The sequence below is a fragment of the Pristiophorus japonicus genome, chromosome 14 (assembly GCF_044704955.1).
Source record: "Pristiophorus japonicus isolate sPriJap1 chromosome 14, sPriJap1.hap1, whole genome shotgun sequence".
NCBI lineage: Eukaryota > Metazoa > Chordata > Chondrichthyes > Pristiophoridae > Pristiophorus > Pristiophorus japonicus.
Window position 1 is genome coordinate 184179934 of NC_091990.1, and position 20579 is coordinate 184200512.

Sequence of the window (20579 nt, forward strand, 5' to 3'; positions counted from 1 at the left end):
GACGCCGTTGATATCTCATGGCCGAATGGCCTCGGGTCCGTCCGGTGCTGCTTCTTCGCGGCCAGCCAGGAAGAGAATGAAGGCCTGCCTCAAGCACCGCAGCTCAGCTCGAAACTTGCTGCCGCTGCCGTCGAGACACTGACGCCACACCCCTGCCTGTCTCCAACATGAAAGGCCTGCCTGAAGCACAGCAGCTCGAAGGCGGATGCTATTTCACACAGATAGGAACATGGTTTATTTAATCTTTTCTTTGCTTATAAATTTTTATTCAGGTTGGATTTATTTGTATAATATTTGTATAAGTATAACTAAGGATTGATTGTAGAATTTAATGACTGCCCTTCCCCCCTCCTCCCCCCCTCCTCCCCTCCTCCCCCCCCCCCCCCCCCCCCATTCCCTACGCCTAATTTATAACCTACGCCTGATTTTCTAAAGTGTAGACAAGGTTTTTTCGAGCGTACAAAAATCTTCACTTACTCCATTCTAAGTTAGTTTGGAGTAAGTTTTCACTCACGAAACTTTGAAAACAGGCGTAAGTGGCCGGACACGCCCCCTTTTGAAAAAGAAATTCTGTTCCAAAGTGAAACTGTTCTAACTGACTAGAACTGGAGCAAACTAAATTACGAGAATTCCGATTTCTAAGATACTCCGTTCTACACCAGTTGCTCCTAAAAATCAGGAGCAAATCATGTGGAAACTTGGGGCCATTATGTTACCAGAACCAGAATTTATACCACTTGATACAGAATATATGCTTTCATTGTTGAATATACTGGCCTATGTTTTCATACTCAGAATCAGAATTATGTACATAATGTAATGAACATAAACAAACATAACTGTAGACCCATCGGGATCAGGTTGCCCCAGGCCCATCAGGCCCTGAATCCAGCCCTTGCTGGACCTCTGAATGGGCTTATAGTTAGTTCCATTCCTCTGAACTTTCCTAATACCATTTTAAAATGTTCTTTTTCAAATATTTATCCACTTCCTTTTTAAAAGATATGGATTCTGCTTCTATCATTGTTTGTGGTAGGGAATTCCAAGTTCTAATACCCACTGTGACTTAAAAAAAAATCACTTAGCCTCTCACTTTGTTCTTTTGGGAATGATTTTACATTTAAGTCCTCTAACTGCGAACTCATTGACCAGTGAGAGTAGTCTTTCCTTATTTACTTGAAAAAAAACCTTCTGAATTTTGAATTCCTCGATTACATCACCGCTTAACCTTCTCTGACGTAATGAGAAGTGTCAGTGGAGTAGATTTTCGTCTTTATTGCCTGGGCACCCAGCATCACCTGGGGGAGCACAGAAAAATACACCAAGATCATGGTCCACAAGGCTGTAGTAATAACCACCCTCCTGGACACCTCAAATCGCTGGAGAAATACCACCAACGATGTCTCCACAAGATCCTACAAATCCCCTGGGAGGACAGACGCACCAACATTAGTGTCCTTGACCAGGCCAACATCCCTAGCATCGAAGCACTGACCACACTCGATCAGCTCCGCTGGGCAGGCCACATCGTTCGCATACCAGACACGAGACTCCCAAAGCAAGCGCTCTACTCTGAACTCCTTCAAGGCAAACGAGCCAAAGGTGGGCAGAGGAAACGTTACAAGGACACCCTCAAAGCCTCCCTGATAAAGTGCAACATCCCCACCGACACCTGGGAATCCCTGGCCCAAAGACCGCCCTAAGTGGAGGAAGTGCATCCGGGAGGGCGCTGAGCACCTCGAGTCTCGTCGCCGAGAGCATGCAGAAATCAAGCGCAGGCAGCGGAAGGAGCGTGTGGCAAACCAGTCCCACCCTCCCCTTCCCTCAACCACTGTCTGTTCCACCTGTGACAGGGACTATGGTTCTCGTATTGGACTGTTCAGCCTAAGGACTCATTTTAAGCAAGTCTTCCTCGATTCCGAGGGACTGCCTATGATGATAATGATGGTAGGTTCTGTGCCAACTTTTTGAATGTTAAGCCACCTGTGCATGGCTCGAGTGGAACATAAATGTGGGCATGGACTAGTTGGGCGAAATGGCCTTTTCTGTGCCGTATATCCTATGTAATCCTATGTAAGCATGGTGGCCATATTAAAATCTAGGACAAGGGCAGGCAGTATTGGCAGCTGCTAGAGGATTTAGATCAGCAGCAGCATCAGGGGTGGAAGCAGCAGGGACAGAGGCTCTGCGACAGGAGGCAGCAGGATTACTGGGAGATCCAGGGGAGCAGCATCGAGAACTGGAGCAGGAGCAGGGGGAACAACATCTAGAACAGGAGCAGGAGCAGAGCAGGAGCAGGGGGAACAACATCTAGAGCAGGAGCAGGAGCAGAGCAGGAGCAGGGGGAACAACATCTAGAACAGGAGCAGGAGCAGGGGCTATTGTGATCCTAACACAGATGAGCCTGAACACAGGGAGGTTAAAGTAACAGTGACCTCAGTCTTTAATAAGACACTCCAGAGTGAGGAACAGGCCTTAGGGGCCGGCTTATATACAGTGCTCCCAAGGGATGCTGGGATTCCTTGGGACTTCAGAGGATGAGCTCCCTGGTGGCGGAACATGGGAGTGCATGCTTTACAGATACACAACATCACTCCCCCCTCACCAAAGTCAAAGTGAAAACTATTTACAAGGTGAGGCGGTTGGAAGCCTTTCTTTCCCTGGTGGACCGCCTCGGTACAAATGTCTGTTCTGGTGTGTTGGCTATGCCCTTGCTGGGCTGGCGTGTTGTTGGCCCTGCAGGGCTGCTGGGTGAGCCTGGCCTTGCTGGGCTGTTGGGCGTGATGGGTTCGATTTCCTGGTCCGGGGTGGTGTCGTTGATCCTTTGGGTGTGTGTTGTGGGCTTGAAAAAGGTGGTGTCTCCCTTCTGTGGCTGTGAACCTCAGCCTTGTTTGGTCCAGGTGCTTTCTGCAAATTTGTCCATTGTCTAGTATGACTACAAACACCCTATTCCCTTCTTTAGCTATCACCATGCCCGCGATCCACTTGGGACCATGTCCATAGTTTAGCACATACACAGGGTCATTCAGATCAATTTCCCGTGACACAGTGGCGCGACCATCGTTTACATTTTGTTGCTGCCGTATGCTCTCTACCTGACCATGCAGGTTGGGGTGAACCAGCGAGAGTCTGGTTTTAAGTGTCCTTTTCATGAGTAGCTCAGCCGGGGGCACCCCTGTGAGTGAGTGGGGTCTCGTGCGGTAGCTGAGCAGTACTCGGGACAGGCGGGTTTGGAGTGAGTCTCGTTTAAGGCTCTGTTTGATTGTTTGTACTGCCCGCTCTGCCTGCCCATTGGAGGCTGGTTTAAACGGGGCCGAGGTGACATGTTTGATCCCATTGCAGGTCATGAATTTTTTAATTTCGGCACTGGTGAAACATGGCCCGTTGTCACTGACCAGTATGTCAGGCAGGCCGTGGGTGGCAAACATGGCCCTCAGGCTTTCAATGGTGGCGGTGGCGGTGCTTCCCGACATTATTTCACATTCAATCCATTTTGAAAAAGCATCCACCACCACCAGGAACATTTTACCAAGAAACGGGCCCGCATAGTCGACATGGATCATCGACCATGGTCTGGAGGGCCAGGACCACAAACTTAGTGGTGCCTCTCTGGGTGCGTTGCTCAACTGAGCACACATGCAGCATTGCCGTACACAGGACTCTAAGTCAGAGTCAATACCGGGCCACCACACATGGGATCTGGCTATCACTTTCATCATTACTATACTCGGGTGTGTGCTGTGGAGATCCGAGATGAACATCTCCCTGCCCTTTTTGGGTAGCACTACGCGGTTACTCAACAACAGGCAGTCTGCCTGAATGGACAGCTCGTCCTTTCGCCGCTGGAATGGCTTGATTAGCTCTTGCATTTCAACGGGGATGCTGGCCCAGCTCCCATGCAGTACACAGTTTTTTACTTGGGACAGCAGAGGCTCTTGGCTGGTCCAAGTCCTAATCTGGCGGGCCGTGACAGGTGATTTATCATTTTCAAACACTTCCATGACCATCAACAAGTCTGCGGGCTGTGCCACCATCAACAAGTTTTCAGGCTGCACCATTTCCACCCCCGTGGTGGGCAATGGTAGCCGACTGAGAGCATCCGCACAGTTCTTGGTGCCTGGCCTGTGGCAAATGGTATAGTTATACGCTGATAGCGCGAGTGCCCACCTTTGTATGTGGGCTGAGGCATTAGTATTTATCCCCTTGTTTTCAGCGAACAGGGATGTGAGGGGCTTGTGATCGGTTTCCAGCTCAAATTAGAGGCCAAACAGGTACTGATGCATTTTCTTTACCCTGAACACACACGTTAATGCCTCTTTTTCAATCATGCTGTAGACCCTCTAGGCCTTAGACAAGCTCCTGGAGGCATAGGCGACAGGTTGCAACTTCCCCGCAACGTTAGCTTGTTGTAATACACACCTGACTCCGTACGACGACGCATCACATGCTAGCACAAGTCTTTTGCACGGGTTATACAATACAAGCAGCTTGTTGGAGCATAAAATGTTTCTGGCTTTCTCAAAAGCAATTACTTGTGTTTTTCCCATACCCAGTTCTCACCTTTACGCAATAACACATGTAGGGGCTCTAAAAGGGTGCTTAACCCCAGTAGCAAGTTACCAAAATAGTTGAGGAGTCCCAGGAACGACCGCAGCTCCGTGACGTTCTGTGGCCTGGGCGCGTTCCTGATAGCCTCTGTCTTGGCGTCTGTGGGCCGAATGCCGTCCGCCGCGATCTTTCTCCCCAAAAACTCCACTTCTGTTGTCATGAAGACACATTTCGACGTCTTCAGCCGCAGCTCTACACGATCCAGTCGCTGGAGGACCTCCTCCAGGTTTTGTAGGTGCTCGGCGGTGTCCCGACCCGTGACCAATATGTCGTCCTGAAAGACCACCGTGTGTGGTACCGACTTGAGTAGGCTCTCCATGTTTCTCTGGAAGATCGCTGCAGCCGACCGAATTCCAAACGGGCATCTGTTGTAGATGAACAGTCCCTTGTGCATGTTGATGCAGGTGAGGCCCTTCGAAGACTCCTCCAGCTCCTGCATCATGTAGACCGAAGTCAGGTCGAGCTTGGTGAATGTCTTGCCTCCTGCCAGCGTCGCAAATAGGTCGTCTGCCTTAGGTAGCGGGTATTGGTCCTGTAGTGAGAAACGATGAATAGTTACTTTATAATCGGCGTAAATCCTGACCGTGCCTTTTGAGTGTTGGAACAATCGGGCTGGCCCGCTCGCTGAATTCCACTGGGGAGATGATGCCCTCACGTTGCAGCCTGTCCAGCTCGATTTCCACTCTCTCCCTCATCATGTGAGGTACCGCTCGCACCTTGTGGTGAATGGGTCGTGCCTCTTGGACCAAGTGGATCCGCTTCTTCGCCCCGGAAAAGTTTCCAATACCTGGCTCAAAAAGGGAAGGAAATTTGTTCAGAACCTGGTTACATGAGGCCTCATCGACATGTGATGGTGCTCGGATGTCATCCCAGTTCCAGCGGATTTTGCCCAGCCAGCTCCTTCCAAGCAGTGTGAGGCCATCGCTCGGGACAATCCAGAGTGGCAGTTCGTGCACCGTGCCCTCGTAGGTGACCTTGACCATGGCGCTGCCCAGGACAGTAATAAGCTCTTTGGTGTACGTTCTCAGTTTCGTGTGGATGGGGCTCAGGGATGGTCTGAATGCCTTGTTGCACCACAGTCTCTCAAACATCTTTTTACTCATGATGGATTGGTTAGCGCCAGTGTCCAGTTCCATTGCTACGGCTAAGCCATTTAGTTTTACGTTAGCATTACAGGTGGACATTTTGTCAAAAATGTGTGCACCCCGTGTACTTCAGCATCTGCCTCCTCTCTCTGAGGCTCGAAATTGCTTTGATCCACCATGGACCGATCTTTCTCTGCCACGTGGTGGTTAGCAGGTTTTGCAGAGCTTGCAGCTCGTTTGCAAGCTCGTTGGAGGTGCCCCATTGTTCCACAGCTCTTGCAAACATACCCTTTGAAGCGGCATGAATAGGCTGAATGGAAGCCTCCACAACGCCAACAAGGTGTGAATTGCCTTGCATTCATCCTTTGTTGGGACTCGTGGTTTCTGCCCTGTACATTTCTGCTCGTAAACACAGTTCCAGTTAATTTATGAACATTGCTAGCACTTGTGTGCTGAGAGATTTGTTTGGCGTTATCACTGGTGGAAGTAAACGCCTGTGCTATCGCTATGGCCTTACTGAGGGTCAGTGTCTCTACAGTCAAAAGTTTTCATAGGATGATCTCGTGGTCAATGCCCAGTATAAAAAAGTCTCTGAACATTTGCTCCAGGTAGCCATCAAACTCACATTATCCTGCAAGTCGCCTTAGCTCGGCGACGTAGCTCACCACTTCCTGACCTTCAGATCGCTGGCACGTGTAGAACCGATACCTCGCCATCAGCACACTCTCCCTCGGGTTAAGATGCTCCTGAACCAGTGTACACAGCTCCTCATACGACTTATCTGTGGGTTTCACCGGAGCCAGAAGATTCTTCATCAGGCTGTAGGTCGGTGCCCCGCAGACCGTGAGGAGGACCGCTCTCCTTTTTGCAGCGCTTCCTTCTCCGTCCAGCTCGTTGGCTACAAAGTACTGGTCTAGCTGTTTGACATAGGCTTCCCAGTCCTCACCCTCCGAGAACTTCTCCAGGATGCCCACAGTTTGCTGCAACTTTGCGTTGGATTCGTATACTCGTCGCCAGTTATTGTGTTCCTAACACAGATGAGACTGCACACAGGGACGTTAAAGTAACAGTGACCTCAGTCTTTATTAAGGCACTCCAGAGTGAGGAACAGGTCTTAGGGGCCGGCTTATATACAGTGCTCCCAAGGGATGCTGGGATCCCTTGGGACTTCAGGGGATGAGCTCCCTGGTGGCGGAACATGGGAGTGCATGCTTTACAGATACACAACAGGAGCAGCATCTAGAGCAGGAGCAGGAGCAGGAGAGCAGCAGAGTATTCCTGTGCTCGACTTTCTTTCCACTTTAATTGAAACTATCTGCAATGTAATAATTGCTCATACAGTAACACACCACTAGAGGACATTATATGCAACACTCGATAATGTAAATACTCTGCAAACAGCATGAATAGATCAGTAGAGGGCACTCCAAATAGAAATTGTATGTCTCAGTTTCATTTTCTGGATCTGTGAATCACTTTTTATTGAAAGAAACAGGTCTGTTTTGAACATATTAGTGCTGCTTGCTTGCTTTTCATTTTCAAATATTCTAATCGTTATGTTTTTTTTCTGCTGCTATCTGGAGTAGTTGGTCTGATAGAAATAGCCCCTTTCATATTTAAATAATTTTTTTGAGATGAGGAGGGAATTTAAAGGATTTTTAAATATTATTTAAAAATAAAGCTTTTCTTTCTCCAAAAAACATTGGTGAGGTGTATATTGTATCTCTTGCCCTTCCTCTCTCGGTGGAGCTGGTTCATGGTCGGGTACAATCTACCAATCCCAGATGTCCTCCACTCTGTCTGTGTCCATTGTTCATGTATGAACCTGGACACGTTGCCGGGCTATCCAACTGTGGGAATCATTGTTTAGTCCTGTTCTCTGCGCAAATGACTCTGACAAAAATGTGAGAACTCTAGTTATCCCCTCTAACCCACAAGATGTTGAAGCCAATTGTAACACCAACAGTGCCAACCTGGCTGTGATCATCTGACAGGATCGTGCGGAGGCAGCGCTGGTGGTATTTCTCCAGCACTTTGAGATGTCTACTCTATTTGGTTCACGTTTCTGAGCCATACAGAGGGCGGGTATCACTACTGCCCTGCAGACCATAAGCTTGGTGCCAGATTTGAGGTCCTGGTCTGTAAGCACTCTCTTCATCAGACGACCGAAGGATGTACTGGCACACTGGAGGTGGTGTTTGACCTCGTCATCGATGTCTGCCCTTGCTAATACTAGGCTCCCGAGGTATGGAAAATGGTCCACGTTGTCCAAGTCCGCACCGTGGATTTTGATGACCGGGGGGGGGGCAGTATTGTGTGGCGGAGTCAGGTTGGTGGAGGACCTTTGTCTTACGGATGCAAATCCACTGGGAGGATAGACACACCAACGCCAGTGTTCTCGCTCAGGCCAACATCCCCAGCATTGAAGGGTTGGGCGGGCCACATCATCCGTATGCCCCGACACGAGACTCCCAAAGCAAGCGCTCTACTCGGAACTCCTGCACGGCAAGCGAGCCCCAGGTGGGCAGAGGAAATGTTTCAAGGACACCCTCAAAGCCTCCCTGATAAAGTGCAACATCCCCACCGGCACCTGGGAGTCCCTGACCAAAGACCGCCCTAAGTGGAGGAAGAGCTCTGAGAGTGCACTGAGCACCTCGAGTCCCGTCGCCGAGAGCATGCAGAAAACAAGCGCAGACAGCGGAAGGAGCGTGCGGCAAACCAGTCCCACCCACCCCTTCCCTCAACCACTGTCTGTCCCACCTGTGACAGAGACTGTAATTCCTGCATTGGACTGTACAGCCACCTGAGAATTCACTTTTAGAGTGGAAGCAAGTCTTCCTCGACTCCGAGGGACTGCCTATGATAATGATCATCATCTAACTCAGCTCAGAAGAATTACCTAGAATTTACAGCACAGAAACAGGCCATTCGGCCCAACTAGTCCATGCTGGTTTTATGCTGCACACGGGCCTCCTTCCACTATCAGCATGTCCTTCTATTCCTTCTCTCTCATCTGATTCCAGAGGATCAGACCTGGGACTTTCCTGGCTCTATATGGCTCAGTGCCACACCAAACAGTATTAGAACCCACTGAGCCATCAGGGAAGCAAATCTATAACTGCATTCATATATTTCTGCAGAAATGACAACACAGGCAACTCTGTTGATGGTTCAATAAGCTTATCCGGTAATCAGGAAGGTCACAAATTTGAACCATAGTCTTTAGTGAGCTACCCGATTGTAGCCAGGCAGTAGTAGCTAAAATTGACCTTGGCACTCTGTGGTGGGTGAACAATCGCTCAGGGTTCCTGCTACTGATCACTATCCAGCTGAAAGTGCCCACAGTCAATGATGGATGAGGACGCGATAATACTCCAGTGTAACTACAGACAGTAAATAATGGGGTAAAGTTATCGCTTTGGACACAATTGACAATCCGGGCGCAAATTGTGCTCAAAATTGCACTAGTTTCCAAACTGATTTTATGCTTCAAGTTTCTGCTCAAATTCATTTGCATAATCACACACATAAAATCTTCCATGAACCAGCACAATCGGGCAGCATTTTAGAATCTAATTGTGTTTTTTTTGCTGTAAAGAATATGCCACGATACATTTAAGAGTGGTAACTTGGTGCAGTTTTATTAATACAACTGAAAATGGGTTTATCACAAAAATAAACCTTTTTAATCAGAGTGTCTCGTCCACCTGCGAGTAATCAGATTTTAAATAACTGAAAATGACTTTAAAAACCAGACAGAACCATTTACTGATTCCATTGGTGTACAGTAGTCAGTTTCTTATATCATTTAAAAAAAGAAGAGAAAATAACTTAAATATTTTTTTATATTTAAAAGGTTTTAAAAAGATTCCTATAAGTGCTCTTGCACCTAAAACAAGCTTAATTTTAAGAGCCTCCTCGAAGGCTCGCAGAGGTACAATTAGTGGAAACTTGCCCTGGGGGTTAATTTGATTTGGAGGTGTGGTCAGTTTTGTGGGCGGGGCCGGCTTCCTGTACAATGCTTTTTAAACTAGCGCAAACGATCAGGCCTTTGTAAACCGACAGGCCCACATCATTAAATATAACAAACCTGTCGCCATGTGTTTAGACTTGCAACAAGTGTTTCTTTCCTGCTCAGTAACAAAGACTTCATTCCCTACAAACTGGAGTGTGACCTTATCTGTATGCCTGGTAATGTAATGTTACCCGGAATTTAAACATAACTTTTTTTTACCGTAATTAGCTTATTGAATCCCAAAGTGTGTAAATCTGAGCATACCTGGTGAACAACTGGCTTAGCCATCCACTAGATCTGGTTTGACCATATGAAGATCTTCTGGGCCTCGATCTCCTCTGCCAAAACTGCCCAAAATTCTGGAGGGCAAAGATAACCCCAGGGTCCTTTATTCTACTACCGATTATCTCCTCGAATTTCTCTCCTCTGCCTCCTGCACTCTTACTTCAACAAGTGTAAGGAGCTCATTAAATTCTTCATCTATAAGATCGAGACTGTCTGTTCAAGTGCTTCTGCCCTTTACTTCTTCCATTTTCCCTTGACCTCTAAACATAAGTGCCCCAGATCCCTCCTACTCTAAACCCTATCTCTCTAGTTCCTCTCTACCTCCCCTCCCGCCCCCTCCAAGTTCGTCACTGGAGACTCCTGCTTTCTCACCTCCTATTCTGACTAAACTCCTGAGAAATCAACAACCTGTCCTGGCTGACATTGAAAATGGCTCCCTCTCCTTAGGTGGTGTCCCCCTCCTTTTCAAAATTAGCATCATCCCCCCCCCCGTTAAAAACAATCTTCAACTCCACTGTCCTCAATAACTACCGCCTCATCTCCAACGTCCCTTTTCTGCCTAAGGTCCTTGAACAAGTTTTCATCTCCCAGTTCCATAGTCATCTCTCTCACAACTCCATATTTTAATACATTCAATTCAGCTTCTACTCCTCCCACAGCATCAAAACATCTTAACCAAAGTCACATTATCTGTAACTGTGAGCACAATTGATCATCTCTCCTCCTCCTCCTTGACATATCTATAGCCATCAACATGGTTGGCCATATCACCATCCTCCATTGTCCTGCTCCATGGAACAGCCCTTGCTAGTTTCTGCTCTGATCATAGCCATAGTTGCTCTAGTAATGGCTTCTATTCTTATCTCACACCCTCACTTCTCAAGTCGTCCATGAATCCATTCTTGGCTCCTCTGCTTCACCTACATGCTGTCTCTTGGAAACATTATCTGCAGACACAAGGTTAGTTTCTATATCTATGTCGAAGACATCCAGCTGCTGCATGTCACTACCTCTCTTAACCCTTCAACTGTCCCTGTGCAGTCAGACTGCACGTCTGACATCTATTGGATTAGTCTTAACTTCCTCCAACTAATTATTGGGAAGACTGAAGCCATTGTCATTGTCCTACATCGCAGACACTGCCACAGACATTGTCCCCTGCCCAGACATTCCGGATTTTGTGGTAGAAATAATGGTGAGGCTATCATCACTCACAGTTATTAACCTGTAAATTGCACAGTAACTCCCAGCTACAACACATGAGCAATTAAATGTGTGAATCAGGAAGTTGCTGTCTGAGCCGAGATGCTCTGCTCTTCCAAAGGTTGTGCGACAATGGGGGACTCGCCATTGAAACGCATGGAATGGCATGACATTGCTGTACTTATGTGATATATACAGATTAAGTTTGCCAGAAAACTTTAAAATTTGTCCATTCTAATGCAAGTACATTTTTAATGGTGTGATAAGTGTTAATTACTGCCAAAGACCTCTCTGGCACTGACAATTAACTTTAACAAGTGTGGAATCTCATTCCTTCAGATTTTAATTATTTTTGGAGAATTTAAAAAAAAATTAAATAATTGTTTTTATAACTTTTTCTTTGTCTCTATTTTTTCTCTCTCTCTTAAGCCAATCTTTTATTCCCTCTCTTTATTTTGCTTTCTGTACCTGATATGATATTGAATTCAATATTCTAACTGACACTTCCTGGTTCAGACTCTGTGCTGCACATTAACAATTCTTCAATCTGATTGGTTAAGAACATAAGAGCATAAGAAATAGGAGCTGGGAGCAGGAGTCGGCCATTCGGCCCCTCGAGCATGCTCCGCCATTCAACAAGATCATGGCTGATCTTCTACTCAACTGCACCTTCCCGCACTATCCCCATATCCCTTAATTCCTTGGTTCCCAAAAATTTATCGACCTCTGCCTTGAATATACTCAACGACTGAGCTTCCACAGCTCTCTGCAGTAGAGAATTCGAAAGATTCACAACCCTTTGAGTAAAGAAATTTCTCCTCATCTCAGTCCTAAATGGCCGACCTTTTATTTTCAGACTGTGACCCTGAGTTCTAGATTCCCCAGCCAGGGTAACCATCTTCTCAACATTAACCCTGTCAAGCCCCTGAAGAACTTTATATGTTTCAACTAGATCACCTCTCATTCTTCTAAACTCCAAGGGATATAGGCCTTGTGTACTCAATCTCTTCTCATAGAGCAATCTCATCCCAGGAACCGATGAGTGAATCTTTGTTGCACTCTCTCTAAGGCAAGTATGTCTTTCCTTGGGTAAGGAGACCAGAACTGTACGCAGTACTCCAGGTGTGGCCTCACCAGGGCCCGGTATAATTGTAATACGACTTATTTACTTTTATACTATAATCGCTTTGTAACAAAAGCTAACATACCAATGCTTACCTAATTGCTTGCTGTACCTGCATGTTAACTTTCTGTGATTCATGTCCGAGGTCCCTCTGAATGCAAACATTTCCCTGTCTCTCAACATTCAAAAGATATTCTTCTTTTTTGTTATTTCTACCAAAGTGGATAACTTCACACTTCCCCACATTGTATTTCATTGGCCATGTTCTTGCCCACTCAGTCAATCTGTCTATATCTCTCTGCAGCCCCTTTGCTTCATCCTCACAGCTTATTTTCCCACCTAATTTTGTATCATCAGCAAACTTGGATACGTTACACTCAGTTCCTTTATCCAAGTCATTAATATAGATTGCAAATAGCTGAGGCCCAAGCACTGATTCTTGCGCTAGTTATAGCCGTTTATTCCTATCTGTTTTCTGCCATTAACCAATCCTCTATCCATGCCAATATATTACCCCCAATCCCATGAGTCCTAATTTTGTCTAATAACCTCTTGTGTAGTATCTTATCAAATGCTTTTTGAAAATCTAAATACACTACACCCATTGGTTCCCCCTTATCCATCCTACTAGTCACATCTTCAAAAAACTAACAAATTTGTCAAACATGATTTCCCTTTCATAAAACCATATTGATTCTGCCCAGTCATATAACGATTTTCTAAGTACCCTGTTAGCACTTCCCTAATAATAGATTCTTGCATTTTGTCTACTACTGAAGTCAGGCTAACTGGCTTATAGTTTCCCTTTTTTTCTCTTCCTCCTTTCTTAAATAGCGGGGTTATGTTTGCTACCTTCCAATCCTTGGGGACTGTTCTAGAATCTATGGAATTCTGGAATATTAATACCAGAGCATCCACTATCTCGGCAGCTCCCTCTTTTAAAACCCCAGGATGCAGATCGTCAGGTCCAGGGGATTTGTCGTCACTTAGTCCCATTAATTTCTCCAGTACTATGTCTTTACTTATACTGATTTCTTCAAGTTGCTCATTCTCTATAGACCCTTGGCTCCCCATTATTTCCGGAATGTTTTTTGTGTTTTCTACCATGAATACAGATACAGAGTATTTGTTTAATGTCTCTGCCATTTACTTATTGCCCATTATAATTGCTCCTGTCTCTGCCTCTAATGGGCTCACAGAGATACACAGTTGCTCACACAGGTCCCAGATTCCCTGAAGAGGGTGCTGCATTTTATCAATAGTTGGCTGACCAGAACTCTCAGTGCAAAAGTCCATAAAAAGTCAATGGATAAGTGCAAGTGGAACGAATGGCAGCACAAGATCCAGCCGACTGTCTCTGATTGAGCCAGACTTCGAAAACTATATTCTGTTTGACTCCATGTTCAGTTTCCGATCCTATATTCCCTCCACACAAAGGCCACCTACTTCCACCTCTATAACATCACCTACATATGCCAATAGCTCAGCCCATCTGCCTTGAAACCCTGAACTAGAATCAATTAATCTAATGTTCTCCTTGCCAGCCTTCCAATACTCTCGCCTTCCATAAATTCCATTTGGTCCAGTGCTCCTCTCCTATCCTGCACCGTCCTGGTTACCCATCATGCCCCTGTCCCCACTGACCTACATTAGGACTCCAATTCTTGAGATTTAACACTATTGTCTTTCCTTTAAATCTCTCCCTATCTCCATAACCTCCTCAAGCCCTACAAAGCCACCAAAATTCTTAATTCCTCTGACTCGGGAATCCTACGCATCCATCCTTTCTTCATTTCACCACTGGCAGCTATGCCTTCAGCCACTTAGGTCCCACTCTCTGAAATGTCCTTCCTAAACTCCTCTTCCTCTGATTTAACACCCTCCCTACAACCCATTTCTTACACCAAGATTTCTTCTTTGGCTCAGTGTCCATTTTCATAATGCCTCTGTGAAGCTTTGGGACGTTATCTATGTTACAAATGCTATATAAATTCAAATTATTGAATTGACACATGCCCTCTCATAGTCTCGTCTTCAGATAGCGAAGAATAAGTATATAACATATAACATATAAACTAAAATTCAGGTTTATTAAAAATAAAAAGTAGACATTATTGGAAAATCAGTACAGCAGATTTCACTTGATTGCAGAACTATTAATTATATTTTCTTGGGTACAAAAAATAATAAAAGACACAACATTTCACTAACTCAGTAATACAAAACATGGCCAAGCACCTGTAACAAAAAACTGATATGTGAGGTTTCCTATAACTCCTATAAAGGTTTTAGCCTCTATCTAACGGTGTACTGAAGAAATGGGAATATCATTTCTTTGAAGCTCAAAACTGGAATACAGGAGGTCAAAAGGTGTATTCTATAGTTGAACAAAGTTTAACCCAAACTCTGCCCCAATACTATAGCCATGCTAATTTCCTTCATTTGGTTATTTCTCGGACAAAGTAAGTGTTACATTGTTTCTACTTGCTTTGCAATCAAAATATATTTGCATAGGATTAACACCTTCGAAGTGACATTTTGAGTACCAGACAGTGAGGCATATCTTCTCCAACCTGTAGCGAACCAGTTAGTAGAGACACAAAAACAACTGGGAGATTTTCTTCCAACATACAGTAACCACATCACATAACTAGATATTAAGAACATGTAGAAAGGGGCCACACTGTGGGGTGGCCACCGACTGTTGGTGGAATGGCCGCTGGTAGCCCAATTGCTCTCTCGAGTTTTCCCAGCAGTGCTCCGATCCCCACTACCGCTCCGCTGCTGCCGATCTGTCTTAAACACCTCATCACCGTGCACACTGCTGATCTAACCCCCCGACCCCGCCGGCGACATTCTCCTCGGAAAATCTTCAGCCCACCCGACGGGACCAAAACAAGCTTTTTCTGGGGGTCCAGTGAGGCTGTGGCCTTCTGCAGTGTGGCTTCCTTTAAAGGGGAGGATACACTGCCACGGCCGCCATGATTTTCTTTCAGCCAACTGTCATGCCGGCCCGACAAATATGCCCCTGGGTTCAGCCGGGCCGCCAACAGGTGCCAGGCCACTGGCCCGGCCGAAACCCTCCCTGGTGGCCCAGTGGCTCGAAGTTCTATAATCACGGAGGCTCTCCCCTTTAAGTGAACGGGAGAGCCGTGGTGATGTGGCGTCGTGCTGATGTCATTGCAGCGGTCACTCTGCACCCACCCCCCCCAACTTCTGCCCCTCAGTTGCTGTCATCGCCCGTACCTGCCCCTCAGTTGCTGTCATCGCCCGTATCTGCCCCTCAGTTGCTGTCATCGCCCGTACCTGCCCCTCAGGTGTAGTCACAACCCCCATTATGATCGAGTTCCGGATCCCAGAGAAAAACAAATGAAGAGCCGAATGTCACTCAAGAGGCGACCTGAACCACAGCTGCGGTAAAACCCATCGAAATGGGGTGGGGCAATTTCTACCCCTTGGACTATGACAAGTCTATCACACTCACAAATAAGAAATAGAATTGTATTGCATGCGCCTTGTTGACCAGATTTTCAAGGCATGTGGGGTGTATCTCAGACACCCCGTGATTAAGGATGAGAAGCCCTAGTGCATACTTCAAAATGTATTTGAATCTCATTAGCAACTACTGTATTTAAGAAAATACATCAAATGTCTTTGCCAATGAAAACCTTCATTAATTTAAAATTACAATAAGTAATTCCGTTTTTGAAATACCCTGTATCACTAAAAGATCACTGTAAGCATATTAAGTTATTATTTCTTACGTGTCTGATTCAGTTCCCATTTTCGATACCATTTTCTCCATGGCCACTTCAGTCTCTTTCAGTTTTTCTTGAAGCTGAGCCAGCTCATAATCAGCTGCAAAACATATTATGTGGGTATGTCATTCATTGCAGATCTGGACAAACTATATATTTGCAGTTTTGCAACTGGCTCTTACAGTACCAAGAGGGACCACCTCCTTAAAATATAGAAACATAGAAACATAGAAACATAAAAAATAGGTGCAGGAGTAGGTCATTCGGCCCTTCGAGCCTGCACCGCCATTCATTTAATTCATGGCTGAACATGCAACCTCAGTACCCCATTCCTGCTTTCTCACCATACCCCTTGATCCCCCTAGTAGTAAGGACTATATCTAACTCCTTTTTGAATATATTTAGTGAATTGGCCTCAACAACTTTCTGTGGTAGAGAATTTCACAGGTTCACCACTCTCTGGGTGAAGAGGTTTCTCCTCATCTCGGTCCTAAATGGCTTACCCCTTATCCTTAGACTGTGACCCCTGGTTCTGGAGTTCCCCAACATTGGGAACATTCTTCCTGCATCTAACCTGTCTAAACCCGTCAGAATTTTGAACGTTTCTATGAGGTCCCCTCTCATTCTTCTCTACTCCAGTGAATACAAGCCCAGTTGATCCAGTCTTTCTTGATATGTCAGTCCCGCCATCCCGGGAATCAGTCTGGTGAACCTTCGCTGCACTCCCTCAATAGCAAGAATGTCCTTCCTCAAGTTAGGAGGCCAAAACTGTACACAATACTCCAGGTGTGGCCTCACCAAGGCCCTGTACAACTGTAGCAACACCTCCCTGCCCCTGTACTCAAATCCCCTCGCTATGAAGACCAACATGCCATTTGCTTTCTTAACTGCCTGCTGTACCTGCATGCCAACCTTCAATGACTGATGTACCATGACACCCAGGTCTCTTTGCACCTCCCCTTTTCCTAATCTGTCACCATTCAGATAATAGTCTGTCTCTCTGTTTTTACCACCAAAGTGGATAACCTCACATTTATCCACATTATACTTCATCTGCCATGCATTTGCCCACTCACCTAACCAAGTCACTCTGCAACCTCATAGCATCCTCCTCGCAGCTCACACTGCCATCCAACTTAGTGTCATCCGCAAATTTGGAGATACTACATTTAATCCCCTCGTCTAAATCATTAATGTACAATGTAAACAGCTGGGGCCCCAGCACAGAACCTTGCGGTACCCCACTAGTCACTGCCTGCCATTCTGAAAAGTACCCATTTACTCCTACTCTTTGCTTCCTGTCTGACAACCAGTTCTCAATCCATGTCAGCACACTACCCCCAATCCCATGTGCTTTAACTTTGCACATTAATCTCTTGTGTGGGACCTTGTCGAAAGCCTTCTGAAAGTCCAAATATACCACATCAACTGGTTCTCCCTTGTCCACTCTATTGGAAACATCCTCAAAAAATTCCAGAAGATTTGTCAAGCATGATTTCCCTTTCACAAATCCATGCTGACTTGGACCTATCATGTCACCTCTTTCCAAATGCACTGCTATGACATCCTTAATAATTGATTACATCATTTTACTCACTACTGATATCAGGCTGACCGGTCTATAATTCCCTGTTTTCTCTCTCCCTCCTTTTTTAAAAGGTGGGGTTACATTGGCTACCCTCCACTCGTTAGGAACTGATCCAGAGTCTATGGAATGTTGGAAAATGACTGTCAATGCATCCGCTATTTCCAAGGCCACCTCCTTAAGTACTCTGGGATGCAGACCATCAGACCCTGGGGATTTATCATCCTTCAATCCCATCAATTTCTCCAGCACAATTTCCCGACTAATAAGGATTTCCCTCAGTTCCTCCTCCTTACTAGACCCTCTGACCCCTTTTATATCCGGAAGGTTGTTTGTGTCCTCCTTAGTGAATACCGAACCAAAGTACTTGTTCAATTGGTCTGCCATTTCTTTGTTCCCCGTTATGACTTCCCCTGATTCTGACCGCAGGGGACCTACGTTTGTCTTTACTAACCTTTTTCTCTTTACATATCTATATAAACTTTTGCAATCCGTCTTAATGTTCCCTGCAAGCTTCCTCTCATACTCTATTTTCCCTGCCCTAATAAGAATAATAGAATCATAGAAATTTACAGAACAGAAGGAGGCCATTTCGGCCCATCGTGTCCGCGTGGGCCGACCAAGCACTCTCCAGCCTAATCTCACTTTTCAGCTCTTGGTCCGTAGCCATGTAGGTTACAGCACTTTAAGTGCACATCCAACTTTTTAAAAATGTGGTGAGGGTTTCAGCCTCTACCATCCTTTCAGTTCCTGACCCCCATCACCCTCGGGGTGAAGACATTTTCCCCCATATTTCCTCTAAACCTCCCTCCAATTACTTTAAATCTATTCCCCTTCTGCCAAGGGGAACAGGTCCTTCCTATCCACTCTATCCAGGCCCCTCATAATTTTATATACCTAAATCAGGTCTCCCCTCAACCTCCTCTGTTCCAAAGAAAACTAACCCAGCATCTCCAATCTTTCCTCATAGCCAAAATTCTTCAGTCCAGGCAACATTCTTGTAAATCTCCTCTGCACCCTTTCCATTGCAATCACATCTTTCCTGTAATGTGGTGACCAGAACTGCACACAGTACTCCAGCTGCGGCCTAACCTGTGTTTTATGCAGTTCAAGCACAACCTCCCTGCTCTTGTATTCTATGCCTCGACTAATTAAGGCAAGAATAAACCGCTAAATAAATCCTGGGCACATAGCTATTGGTTGTGGCCTATATCAGATTGGATTTGGTATCCTTACTTTTGCTTCCGTGACTAATTCAGGTCTGAAGTTAGAATTAAATGAATACTATACGATTGTTTCATGCACGTCTGCTATTGGCAATCTAATGATGGGCTGGTTACACTGAATTTAAAGTAAAGATGTATCCTAATGAACATAACAAATCAAACAGGAAATGTGATCAGTAATTGATTCTGTCTGGTTTATGGTAGAAAGCTGGTGCCACAATTTGACTGATGCTGAGATTGTTAACCAATATATACATACTAATTTTCCGCTTCATGTTCCCGGGTCTGGTGCCTGTATATCTCTTCCTTAATTTAGGACTACAGGTGCTACCTTTGGATGAGATCTGAAAAATATAAAAAAAATATATATAACAGGTCTTGGAAATGAGGCATTTTCGATTATAAAACAGCCTACATCAACAAGGATGTGAACACCATTGCTCATGCAAGTTCACAGATATCTGACATTTAGTCATAGCAGCTCCACCGCACCCTAAGTAATACTGTCTATAGGACACTCACACGCTGGTCTAGAGAAGGCGTTTTATATATTTTCTCTCTGTTGGATGATCATATGCACTGCTGGTTATATTAAATATCAGGGTATATTGGAAATGCTATAGTGAATCACGAGGGTATATCTAATGTTAACCTGTGGAATTCCCTGCTGCAGAGAGTTGTTGATGCCAGTTCATTGGATATGTTCAAGAGGGAGTTAGATGTGGCCCTTACGGCTAAAGGGATCAAGGGGTATGGAGAGAAAGCAGGAAAGGGGTACTGAGGGAATGATCAGCCATGATCTTATTGAATGGTGGTGCAGGCTCGAAGGGCCGAATGGCCTACTCCTGCACCTATTTTCTATGTTTCTAAGTTATTCTTGTACAGTTTTGTGCACATATAGTATGCTTGAAATCTGATGTTTGATCATTCCACACGTAACTTTGGTCATCTGCTCAGATAATTAAATTTCATCCAAATTATTGGAACCAAAAATCCAGTCTTGATCAGATCTCGAGGCCAGATTTTACACCCATTCATAATCAATGAGTAGAAACTGTAGTCGATGGGCTTGGGTGTAGTGGAGGTTAGCTGTAAGGGTTTAGGAGTACATGAGTGGTGGATCAGGGATCTGGGAATGGTGGGGAGATGAAGTGGGGAATGGAAATGGTGGGAGAGTGGCCACACATGGACATTGGTGAAAATGCCGTCAGAAAGCCAAATTGGAAGTCTGAAAAACTGCATGAAGCAGCACAGGCAAAATACACGCAAGGCTTCTGCCAGATGGGCCTGATGGAGCAAAAATAAAAGGACTACAAGATACAAAGGAGAATGCTGATTATAATTCACCCCTGCCGGAAACGGGTCACACCGACCGTTTTTCCTGTTTTCACCACCGCGGTGAATGCGGTGACTTCTTGCCGGATATTCAGCTCTTTGTCTTTTTTTCCCCGAGTGGGGCGGAAGTCGATCATAATGGGGGCGGCAGTGGGGGGTAGGTGGAGGTCCGCCGCTGTCAGTCATCGCGCTGACAGGTCACCTCTTCTCTCGCCTTCACTTAAAGGGGAAGGCCGCTGCGAGCTCTGTGATTATTTTAGTTAGATCCACTGGGCCACCAGGGAGAGTTTCGGCCGGGCCAGCGGCTTGGCACCCAAGAGCGGGTGACAGGCTGCCTGTTGGTGGCCCAGCCGAAC

At 45.8% G+C, this 20579-nt stretch overlaps 1 protein-coding gene across 1 annotated transcript in view; it reads right to left on the minus strand.

The window, feature by feature from the left end:
* Positions 1-20579, minus strand: part of LOC139279664 (protein RIC-3-like) — a 57777-nt gene that overhangs the window by 15035 nt on the left and 22163 nt on the right. Inside the window, exons 2-3 of the mRNA XM_070898768.1 lie at positions 19148-19232; positions 16084-16177 (exon numbers count right to left, since the gene is read on the minus strand). Of these exons, the coding sequence (XP_070754869.1) occupies positions 16084-16177; positions 19148-19232 (179 nt within the window). The remainder of the gene's footprint in view (positions 1-16083; positions 16178-19147; positions 19233-20579) is intronic.